At 36.2% G+C, this 12,873-nt stretch overlaps 1 protein-coding gene across 3 annotated transcripts in view; it reads left to right on the top strand.

Moving 5' to 3' along the window:
• The window catches only part of tacr3a (tachykinin receptor 3a), a 97,372-nt gene extending 85,868 nt beyond the window's left edge, over positions 1-11,504 (top strand). Inside the window, exons 4-6 of one of the 3 annotated variants that reach the window (XM_087235702.1) lie at positions 243-439; positions 4,710-5,018; positions 11,147-11,504. In XM_087235702.1, coding sequence (XP_087091828.1) covers positions 243-439; positions 4,710-5,004 — 492 coding nt within the window. In that variant the 3' untranslated portion in view covers positions 5,005-5,018; positions 11,147-11,504. 3 annotated transcript variants of the gene reach the window in all.
• Positions 11,505-12,873: the final 1,369 nt, after the last annotated feature.

The following is a 12,873-nucleotide window of genomic DNA, read 5'->3' as shown; positions in this document are numbered from 1 at the left end:
ACATTATGTTTTGTTTGTCTAAAAATGCTTCTTATTTTCAAAGTTTTTAGATATTTGGACTAGAAACAAGACAAAAGCGTTTTTTACAGTGTCATTTTCAATCACAACAAGTGAAAACAATTGTTAATTTGTCTAACTGCCATTTTCTAGAGAAAAATGCTAATTTCTTTGCAAATAAATGCACACTGTTGCCATAATAACACTTAATTGCTGACTTTTGCCTTCCTTTTGTTTTTTTCCAGGTGGTGAAAATGATGATCATTGTAGTGGTGACCTTTGCCTTCTGCTGGCTGCCGTACCATGTGTATTTCCTGGTGACGGGATTGAACAAGCAGCTGGCTCGATGGAAGTTCATTCAGCAGATCTATCTGTCAATCATGTGGCTTGCCATGAGCTCCACCATGTATAACCCCATTATTTACTGCTGCCTAAACAGCCGGTAAGACTCTATTTACAGAGCTGCACAACAACAGAAGATTTATGACATAAATGCATTTTGTCATAGCAACACTAGTGTCGTTCCTGTTATTTCTTGCATGATTAGGCTTTATATCATAGAGTAATGGCACCCTTGAGATGTTCCTCTTTTTATGAAATATTACTCATAAATCAATGAGTAAAATGAAAGGCTTGTTAATATTGAGATCAATTGAAGGATGGGAAACAGGCTTCACGTCAAACTTTTGAGTTCTGACAACACATAAATGAATGACCACAGAAACCATGGTTTAAATTCCAACATCCACAAGATCAATTAATAGCTATTCTATTCTATTCTATTCTATTCTATTCTATTCTATTCTATTCTATGCATTTTCCACTTATTTCAAAATCTATTATGTTTTAGAAAAAATGTCAAAGTTGTTTGAAACAAATATAAATGAAAAAAAATATCACTTCTTATGTCAGAATTTAGGCTTTCTTTTTTATCTTTTTCTTTAAAAAATTTAGTCTTTTTGGATGAGACGTTAAACCGAGGCCCCGACTCTCTGTGGTCATTAAAAATCCCAGGATGTCCTTCGAAAAAAAGCAGGGGTTTAACCCCAGCATCCCGGCCAAATCTGCCCACTGGCTTCTGTCCATCATGGCCTCCTAACCATCCCCATATCATAATTGGCTTCATCACTCTGTCTTCTCTCCACCAATCAGCTGGTGTGTGGTGTGCGGTCTGGCGCAATATAGCTGCCGTCGCGTCATCCAGGTGGATCCTGCACACTGGTGGTGGATGAGGAGATTCCCCCCAATGTGTAAAGTGCTTTGAGTGTCCAGAAAAGCACTATATAAATGTAAGGAATTATTAATATTATTATTATTATTATTATTATTTAAAAGCTGTTTTCAGATTGGCAGTAAATAAAGCATGTAAAAAAAAATTATTTAGGCGTAAATCTGTGTATTTCCTCAATTCAGGCTAAATAGGCAACAGAAAAAAGACATGTGCTCAGTGTCAGTTGTATAGGGACCATTAGAAACACATTTAAAGTCAATGGTTGTTTTTTGTCCAAGGTTTTAATTAAAGACATTTTTTAGAGTCAATACGAGTTCATTTCTATTGATATTATCCTTGGTGTGTCATCAGTCCCTGCAGAAGAAAATGTCACCTCATCCTTGAATAGTTTATAAAAAACTAGCAAAAGACATGCACTCACAATAGAAGGATATCAGGCCAATGCTAAAAAAGGAATACAGCATAACATCATGCAAAATATCTGTTTATATCTAGTTTTTCAACTTCTATCACAACCATTTAAAGACTAGAAAATAACCTCAAAGATTGTTACGTTTAGTAAACTACATACATTTATTTATAAATTTAAAAAAATAGATATATTATATCATTTGGTATCAGAACAGACTTATATGAAAGAACAAAGGCCTCTAGATTACACTTATTTTACCAAAATTAAACATGATCATGCCTTATTTTTTTTTTACTTTATTAGGACAGTAATAAACTTACTGACTTTGCTTAAGTTCTGACTTTGCTTAGACAAAAGTCTCGTTACTTAACAGAACTCATGCCTAGTATAGAATATAAAGTCATGCTGCAGTGAAAGAATGAATATTGTGTATGACTCCCATGAGCTTGAAGGACTGACTCCATATATCTTTGCAATGACTCAAATAACTCATTAATGAAGTAATCTGGAATGACAACGAAAGCGTTCTTGCAGGACTCCCAGAGTTCATCAAGATTTTTTGGATTTATCTTCAATACCTCCTCCTTCATCTTACCCCAGACATGCTCAATAATGTTCATGTCTGGTGACTGGGCTGGCCAATCCTGGAGCACCTTGACCTTCTTTGCTTTCAGGAACTTTGATGTGGAGGCTGAAGTATGAGAAGGAGCGCTATCCTGCTGAAGAATTTGCCCTCTCCTGTGGTTTGTGATGTGATTGGCAGACTGTTGATGTCATCATAAACTCTGCAGATCTCTCGCACACCCATGTTTTTTATTAATTTAATTAATTATTAATTGGGATTTATTATTAATTGATTTATTTTAAAGTAAATTTTTAGTTTTATACATTTTAAAGTAGATTTTATTTTGCATCTGTATATTTAAAAGCTTACTCTACCATACTGTGAGAGCATGACTGTTATATGGCTCCCCATTGCATGTATCTAATGACCTTTATACAGCTCTGCAGATATTTTTTTTTTCTTTTTGAGCACTCTACCAGTTGTAGCTTAGCAACTGTTGCTACCCGCCATTAACTTGATCAGGCTGGGACAGCCATAGCATTGACTTTATGTAAATGCACCACAGATGGAAAACATGGCTGAAATGTAGGACCGGATGATAAGTAATCCACATTTAATTTCTGCAGCTCCCATTTGGCTTAGCTTGAAATGGCACCAGTATCCCAAGCGCAACAGTTTGCAACCATACGCTATTCAATAATCAGAAAACAAGACATGGGAGAACCTTTATAAGCTGATGTTGGAAAAAAAGCACAATACAGACTGCTGTGTAATGTACCGGCTGGCAGTACATGATTATTAAAAATTAAAAGCATTTGCTTGTTTTGATGGCAGTAGCCTCCGACACTTAACATTTTGCTTTGTCCTGTTAAGTCACTTGGATGTAACAAATTGATTGCTTAATGGCCTTCACTCGTTTGCAGAGATATTTGTTTTCTCTTTATTTACGTTTGACTGAAAGCCTGTGACTATCTTCCATCCTGTTTCAGTTAAAAGGCAGTTGTGAGATGAATTTCAGAATGGAAAATGCAGTCATGCTTGTGCATCAAATGAAATACAGATACAATAGCAAGTGGGAATTATAAAATTGTTAGTTAATATCATAGTTTTCTCTGTTCTGTTCAGGCATTTCTTCAGGTCTAGTCTTAAACAGGTTTTAACAGGGTCAAATCATGTTATAAACATGCTAGCAATGTGTTAATACATGTTAGCTTTGTTTTAAATAATGCTATAAAGATTTAGCATTGCAGTAAAACATGCTAGTAGTGTTTTATTGGTTGCTACAGTTCATTAAATTGTATACATAAAACTGTGTTACATTCATGCTAACATGTTAAAGGTCCGAATTTTTCAAGCATTAAAACATGCTACAAACATGCTTGTGGTTTGCTAAACAGTGCTAGCAGTGTTATTACTCCTACTGAAAAAAACTGCTTAAACCAGCCTAGGCTGATTGGCTGGTTTTAGCTGGTCGACCAGGCTGGTTTTAGAGCGGTTTTGGCCATTTCCAGCCTGGTCTTAGCTGGTCATGCTGAGAGATGACCAGCTAAAACCAGCTTGACCAGCCTAGCCAGGCTGGGAGCCCAGCCATAATCAGCTATGTCCAGCTTAAACCAGGCTGGTCAAGCTGGTTTTAGCTTGATTTAGCTGGTCATTTGCCAGCCTGACCAGCTAAGACCAGGCTGGAAATGGCTGGAAACCAGCCCGAAAATGGCCAAAACCCCTCTAAAACCAGCCTGATCGACCAGCTAAAAACAGCCAACCAGCCTAGGCTGGTTTAAGCTAGATTTTTCAGCAAGGACATGCTAGAAACATATCAGCAGTATACTAAAATATGCTAGCTGTGTGCTAAAATGTGCTAGCAGTGTGCTAAAATGCGCTCGCAGTGCTAGTTCTGCTAGAAACCATCAAGCAATGTAAAAATACATTAGGTGGGTTGTAAATCTGCCTATAAATCGCTGAAATTGTAGGCTACTGCATGTAAGAGCTAGATTTGAAGAGGGACAAGTTTGCTTAGTAATCAAATGAAACATGCTAACAATGTGGTACAGTATGCTAATGTAGCCATGTGTGCAGACATATGTAGCCTTTAAAACTAATTCAGATTTCCAAATAGTCGTTCTCAAGCCAACCTCAATATTTGTTATGACAGGCTTTTTTATATATAGTTCAAAATTAAAAGCATACTCTAGGCTTGTTTTTCTAGCAGTGACCTTTGACCTGTGATTTTAGTTTTTTTTTTACTCTGTTCAGTCACTTGGACTAAACACATTGATTGCTTGTAATGGCTTCTGGTCATTTGTCCTACAGTATTTGCATTTGAATAAAAGCCTGTTTTCACCTCCTTCGAGGCAATTATTTCACAACAGGAATTACAGTTACAGTGAATTGGTAAAACAGTTGCCAGTGCAAATGAAAGATATTCATATTTGAACTTGCTTTTTTACCAATAGCTTGGTCTAGTTATTTATTCTGCTCTTGTATTTGTTCTTGTCTGGACTCAGGTTTCGCGCTGGCTTCAAACGTGTTTTCCGCTGGTGCCCTTTTGTGCAAGTCTCTGACTATGACGAGCTTGAGCTGCGGGCTATGAGGCATAAAGTAGCGCGGCAGAGCAGCATGTACACAATGTCACGAATGGAGACCACCGTAGTCACCGTGTGTGACCCATCAGAGCCAAACACCCAGCCAGGCCGGAAGAGCCTGCTTAACCACCACCACCACCACAACGGCTGCTCCAACCCAGCCAAGAGCAAAGAAATAACATACATGCAAAGCGACCCGAAGGAGGAATTCTCCTGAGAAGGACTTTTGATGTAAGATTCACACTGAAGCATTAAGCACAGCCATTTTGACATGGGTCTTGTTCTGTAAATTAGCAAGCGATCATGACAAACACAAGTGTTTTAGTTTAAATTCGTATTATCATTCATTTGATTTGCTAATATACTGTATACACTGCTAAAAGGCTTTTCTCCTGTTTTCTTGTAGGAATATTTAAACATTCTTAAATCAAGATACCGTTATTTGAGAGGGAAACATTAATTTAAGAGGCCATATGATGCTTTATGATGCTTTCTTTTAGCTTTAGTATGTAAATGTATTTGTTTGCTCATGCATAAAATCTGCAGTCTTAACACTGGAGCTACAAGAATTCTAGCTACTAGAATGCCAACTACTACATACTAAAATGATCATACTGTAGCGGTCATTCTGACCATTCATATAATGCCAAATTGAATTTGTGCCATGCCATTTTTACAAACTAAGATTCTATTGAGATTTTATAGTCAAGTTTCAATGTTTGCCATAATAGTTTATAGTCTATACCCCCCAAAAGACAATGATTTTTTTTAAATGTGGCCCATAATTGAGTACAAGTTTGCAGACCTAGATGGTCACATTGTCCATCAAGCGGGTGAGCAACTTCAACGCAGTGAAAATTTAAGTGAACTATGATTCAGCTATAAGAAAGTTCTGCTTTTGTTAGCAGAAAGTTGCTTTGCAGCAGCCATAAATGTACTGGCACTGAGAGTGCGTCAATACCGCCGCCATATTTGTACAGGGCTCCCAGGACAACAGTTATTCAAACGACCTAGTCGAGATTAAAGCTAGGCAGAACATTTCATGGATAAGTTTCATTTTTTAAAGGGTTTATGCAGGTTACCAACTTTTGGGCTCAACAAGTAAAGTTATTGATGATTGTACTGTCACTTACTGCATTGACCATGAGGCAAAGTAGCACCAACAGGCACTAAATACTAGACTTATGTTACTTTTGCTGAATAAAATCAGCAAACAATGTAAATGAAATTTTACAACAAAATCCTACAGTGCCAGAAACTTGTATTATTGTTGGCTAAGTGAAGTTATGGCTAGTATTTGAAGTAAGTGCCTGAAAACATAGCAGTTGCCTGCGCCTCAATGTGCATACTGTCCACCCTACAGTGTAGGCAATATCTAATGTAAATATCTATTTAAAGGCACAGGATAAAGTAGCGAATACTGAAATGCATGTGGTCAATTTGACCATTATGGCCATTCAAGGTAGGAAAACCCCTTTTTTTACTTTGTAACTTTATCAAAATAACAATTTTAGATTGAAACATGCATACATTTAAGAAAAGTCAGGCTGCTATTAAATGAGCTTTATTTACTGTGATCAGCAAATATGAGTACACCCCTCATAAATCTCTCATTTAAATTCAAATCTGGAGCTTATCTAACAAAATAACTTATGAGAATGGTCAAAAAATCAGTAGCCAAAATGTATATGTTAGGGAAAAATATTAAATAACATTTTTAAAAGTAGCAAAAATCAAGAGATATATAAAATTTTGTTGAAATTTTGTAGTTTGTAATTTATTTTGCAATAATTTGCATGCATTTAAATGTATTGCAATACATTGTTTTGATTATGTAACATCTAAAGATGTTTGGTGACTAAGATGTTATTTTAATAATATTTGTTTAATAAATCTCTTTTTTGTTCAAATGCACCAAATATTCACTGAGATGTGGATGAAAATATTGATTTTCAAAATGGGGTGTACTCATTTATCCTGTGCACTATATATTACAAAAATGGTCAAAATGACTTTTATAAGTTTAAAAACTTGTAGTCTGCTGAAAATGAAAATATAGTTTTTTTTCTAGTTGTTGACATTTCTGAATGCTGTGGGTAAATGATGGCACTATTGACTGATGTCCTGACATTTTATTCTACCTGACAGATTATGCTACCAATACTGTATTTGAATGGTTCTGAGATTGGGGTTAGGGATTAGGTAGGTTAAGGAGATATTACAGCTTCAAATCACCCTACTCCACATTCAAATTGTAGCAAAATCTGATGGGTAGCATATTGCCTCATCAAAATGTGCCACCTATTTTTTGAATGGGAGTTAGGAAAATCTGAGAGGTTGAACAAATCAGCTGGCAGTGCAACAGAAACCAGAAAAAATCTGGTTCTGGTTTTACAGTATAACTGGGTTCCTACTAACTGTGTTTCTATTCTCCACCCATTATGACAGCTTTTAAAATAGCATCACATGCTATCTTTTAGATATTTAAATCTTTGAATATATAAAAGAATAATCAAACTCGAGATTATGCTTTAATAAATGTCATCGGGATTAGGAAATTTTATTTATTTTTCTACTTTTATAAACACCTGAAAGCCTTCATTGTTACATGACAACAAACTGTATCTTGATTTGGGAATTTTTAAATGTAAAAATTTGTATGACCCCCAAAAAACCTTCATGATAAAGTAATTTAGGAAACGTGTTTTATGGCGCATGTCTGGTGTGCTTTGTCTTGAGAAAATTTGAGTGACCCCCAGCACTCGGCATCATAAAGACCAATATTGTCCGCCATCTGAGGAGCACTTTGTGTCTCTGGCAGAAAATGTAGATAGAGGTTGCCCTTTGATGCCAATCAGGTATGTTTTCTTTCATCATATGGTTAAGCATGCTGCATAAATGCCAAAGCTTTCTTTACTTTCAAAACATACAGTATATATTTTCTACTATACCATTTCATTTTTAGTAAGTTTCCAGCCAGTTGGATGGATCGTCTGAGTGGTATAGGGAAATTAGTTTCCTTTTTCCATCCATTTAGTTAAAAATATTTAATTTAACCAGTGAGATTTTTGTAAATTTGTTTGCAATTGTATGCTACTTTTATTATTATTTCACTCTGCATTGTTTTGTATAAAAAAACTGGATGGGCTGGTAATTTGGCAGTGTGCACTGTGTGGGAGACTGTATCCCAAAATGCAATGCGCTTGCCTCTTCCTGACCTTCATTTTCAATGTGAAAAATGAATTGGGTGCTTTTTGTGTTGTTGCATTGTTTCATTAGTCTGCTGATCAAATTTTTATTCTTTTCTGAGAAAACTGGATGCTACTTGCTGAATTAAACATGCACAGAGCAGGCTCAGACCGCACACTGCTGTTTGAAATGTGTGCATAATGTGTGCTCATATTAAAAAAATGTAATATACAGCATGCAGTGCTGTGCAGTAGATTTGCTCAATCAGTTCTGCATTTGTTTAATTAAAATTGCAGTCAAATGTGATATTTGTATTTTTAAAGATATTTTAAAAAGTCATTAATTCATGTCATGATCAAGCAGAATTTTTAGCAGCCAGTACTTCTACAAAGTCACATGATCCTTCAGATATGATTCTAACAGGCTGATTTTGGATCTTTTCATTGTTTTAGTCGCAGTCGAAAATATTTGTGTTGCTTAATATTTTCGGAAAACCTCGTTTTTTTTTATAAACAGCATATATTGGAAATAGACTATTATTTTGTAAACATAATAAATGTTTAATTACTAGCACAAATAACCAATTACTAGACAAAGTCATTTGACATAACACACAGTAATGTCACTGTACCAAATGCTATGCTTTTTAGTAGACAATATTAGAAATGAGGGGGCATGGTGGCTCAGCAGGTAGAACTGTCGCCTCACTGCAAGACAATTGCTGGTTTGAGTCCCAGATGGGCCAGTTGGCATATCTGTGTAGAGTTTGCATGTTCTTTCCGTGTTGGTGTGGGTTTCCATCACTTTCGAAACGCTAGTTAGCAGTAGGTTTTTATGTTCCTCTCTGTTGTGTTTTTTCACTGCAGTGTTGTTTTTTCTGAATGCTACCTTAATGTATAAATAGCTAAAACTCACTCATTCTGAGGCGGGAGCTGGCGGACGTGCAACAACCTTAATCATAAGGTAAACACAAAACAAAACTTTCCATCTGGAGCTCCTTCACGGGACTCCACACTTGTAAACAATCGCTCCATCGGGCTCACACCCGCCCACACTCGTCAGCGCTACCAAGGCAATCAATCACAGAGCTTGCGCTACGTGTTGTTGTAATGTGTAGTTATATTGATTCAGAGGTGCGGCTCAGCGACGGCCACGGCAAGGGGTATGCATTCACATGCAGGCTGTGCCAGAGTATACGCGTACGCTTGACGCAGAAGTGTAAATCAGCCTTTAGTGTATGGATGTTTCCCATACTGGATTGTAACTGGAAGGGCATCCTCTATGTAAAACATATTCTGGAATAGTTGGTGGTTGATTCCGCTGTGGCAACCCCTGATAAATAATAGACTAAGCCAAAGGAAAATTAATAAATGAATATTTTAATTTCTATAATGGAATAATATATATATTTTTTTCATTTTACCCCTTCACATCTAATTTTTAAACACTCCTGCTGACCCCCCCCCGTGAAAGTTTTTTAATAGGCAGCGGCTATGTTTTGACAACTATTTCACTCTATGTTTATGGAATCCACGCTCGTGGAAATAACCAAATAAACATTACTTGTAATATAACTGGTCGTTAAAAAAAACATATAACGGAACTATAAAAAATGCTAAAACTTTAAAGAGTTAAAAACATTTGATCGATCCCATGATTCCACTCGCACAAATTTCAAATATTCGCACTGTAATTTGACAAGCATTTGACCCTGATTGAGGCACTTTGCGACAGTTTTGTGCTTGGTTAGAGCGCACTTGGGCAGTTAGTGTAAATAGCTTCTGCCAACAGGACAAGTGCAAATAGCCACTCTGTTTTTAGTTTGACTGATATTTAGAATGCATCGCTTTCAAATTTCCATGGTGACTCACTGTTTATCACCTGACACCATAGCCTGCAGATTTATCTACAGTATATTTAGATTTTTGTTTCATTGTTCCTTTACTCCAAATATTGTCAAGCATCCTAATGATTTTGTAAAATATTTGCATAACACTTTACTTGAAGTGATGTAATAAACATGAAACTCACATTAAATGTCCAAAATCAAACAAAAAGTGCTCAGGGGTAGCTTAAATAATGTGTCAGTGCTCCTTGAGCAAGGGATTAGTCAGATTAAACAGCAAAAATCAGTCCAAGGCACTCGAAAAATGTGGAAAGAACATTAAAAAGACTTTATTCACATGGCTAATCCTTGAAAAACCTATGCGTTTCGGAAAAGAACTGGCTTCATCAGGGTAACGTTATATCATTAAATGTCATTCTCTGACATTTGACATTGTTTGTTATGACAACTTGACATAAACAAATACATCAGAACCTGTTTTTGTCTGTCATGACTACTTGACATTACCAAGACAACAAAACCTGTCATAAATCTGTCATAAACATGAATCATCATGATCATCATGAAGCCAAAATAAGTCATGTCATGATTATAAAGCTTTCATGATAGTCGTGCGAACATCCCCTTCAAGTAAAGTGTTACCTATCTGATATTCCGATTCTCAAAATTGCAAAAGAACATGTATTTAGTCAATTAGGCGGGTTAATAAAGATCATATTATTTATGGCAGATGATGGGAGCTGCCATGTTAGTCTACACTGCAGGAGAGATTGTAACTGCTGGATTTATAACTTGATAACTCATGAACTTCTCACACCAGTGTAATCATACTCTTTAAAGGGTTAAAACATTATCCATTGATGAGCTGTAAGTGCCAAAATAGCCAAATGTCAGATGATAAAACTCATTAATATGCTATATGCTAGTCTATCCAGGACATAGGCTATAAGATGACTCTCCTGATACTTTTCTCCAGGATAGATGCTATTTTAGTTACCTGAAACAGTGCTACTTGTTTCATTGGAATTGCATCACAACTTTCAGTAAAAGTCAGTAGCCTTTTTCTCCCCCATGCAGTTGGTAATAATGTTCTGGGAGCAGCAACTATTGGCTTATCTGTCAACGCAGTGAAATGTCACTTTTTTGCTAGACTATAATTTGAAGTTACAGTAAAAATCATTGCGTATAACTTTTTATAGACCTTCCAATTACAGCGCATGTACACAACGGATCCACACCTCAGCCTTTCCAAACTAATATTCACCTCCCGGTATTTGAGTTTCTTGTCCATTCTCGCCCTTACTTTGTGTGTTTCTTTTTTTAGGCGTTTTCTTTGAAATTCTGTCAGTCGAGATGAGGTTTGGTGTGAGCTGTTGAATGAAGTCGCATGCTGGGCAGCAGTCAGGGGTTTGTTTCTCATTTGTCCTCTTGTTGTTTTGCACTGAAGTCATCCTGATTAGATCCAGTTTGCTTTCTTCTTTAAAGACAGTAGACACGGAACAGCCTTTCTGCCTCAAAAGAGCAGACTGAGGAGTGCGTCTAGCCATTTCTAGAGCAAAATGTGACAAACACATTTCATTGTGAATTGGAAAGGCTTCTTGAATGCTTACAAAAATAAAATAAAGAGTAAGAGACAGAAATAATGATTTATGGTTTATGGAGTTTAGTAAAATTATTTTATCAACAACTTGTAGACATTTGAAATTATTTATTGTCTTTAATTCAATTAAATTCAGCTTTTTTTGTATAGCGCTTTTACAATGTAGATTGTGTCAAAGCAGCTTCACATAAATGGTCATAGTAACTGGAACAGTGTAGTTCAGTTTTTAGTATTTAAGTTCAGTTCAGTTTAGCTCAGTTCAGTGTGATTTAAAATCCTTACTGAGAGTTCAAACACTGAAGAGCAAATTCATCCATGCGTAGCTCTACCAATCCTGAACCATGCCTGAGCCAGTGGCGACAGCGAAGAGCGAAAAAAACTTCACCAACAGGAGAGTGAAGGAAAAAAACCTTGGGTTTTTTACAGAAAAAAATTACAGAAAAATTTACAGAAATAATTACAGAAAAATTACCGAAAAATTTACTGTAATAAAGTCAGGGTTCCACATAATTTCTTCATGTTGTCCCAACACACACTGATTAACTTAACTTAATTGTTTTTACAAATATAAGTGGATTGAACATAAAACTTTTAAGTTGTCCCTTGAAAAAAAAAAATAATAATTGTGTCATTTCAGCTATTTTTTAATAAGTACTTTAAACAATCAGCAAAATCCTTTTTTGAGTGTTAATAATAATAATGAATAATTCTTAAAAATTTCATATGGCTTTTTTGGACACTCAAAGCTCTTTACACACATTGGGAGAATCTCGTCATCTACCTCCAGTGTGCAGCATTCACCTGGATGACCCAACTGCAGCCGTATTGCATGAGACCACACACCACAGACTAACAGATTGGTGGAAAGAAGACAGAGTGATTAAGCCAATTATGATATGGGAAAGGTTAGAAGGCTATGACTAAGAGACTTGTAGGAAAATTTGGCCAGGATGCTAGTGTTAAATCCCTACTCTTTTTTGAACGACATCTTTTTTATCGACCTCAGACATCGGTTTAATGTCTCATCTGAAAGATGGCAACCACTGAGCAGTATAGAGTCCCCTTCACTATACTGGGGCGTTAGCGCCCCCTGCTTGCCTTACTAACACCACTTCCAGCAGCAACCTAGCTTTTCAATGTGGTCTCCCATCCAGGTACTGACTGGGCACTGCCCTGCTTAGCTTTAGTGGGCCACCATGTGAGAGTTGCAGAGAGCTAGCTTATATTATTACAATATATTGGTTCAAACTACTAAAAATGTCAATCAAAGTCACTTTGTTAAACTGTAAAGTTAAAATGAAACTTTGATAAACTCAAAAAGTTGTCAGTGTAGACATCACGGACCTATTATGCTATTTGAACGCATGAATGAATAGAAATCACAATTGAATCATAAAATATCGGTAAGAGTTATTCATTCATTTATTTCCTTTTTGGCTTAGTTCCTTTAT

The sequence above is a fragment of the Danio rerio genome, chromosome 1 (assembly GCF_052040795.2).
Source record: "Danio rerio strain M-AB ecotype USA chromosome 1, GRCz13ab, whole genome shotgun sequence".
Taxonomy (NCBI): Eukaryota; Metazoa; Chordata; class Actinopteri; order Cypriniformes; family Danionidae; genus Danio; species Danio rerio.
Note: the sequence above shows the minus strand (reverse complement) of the source record. Positions and strands in the feature narration are given on the sequence as shown.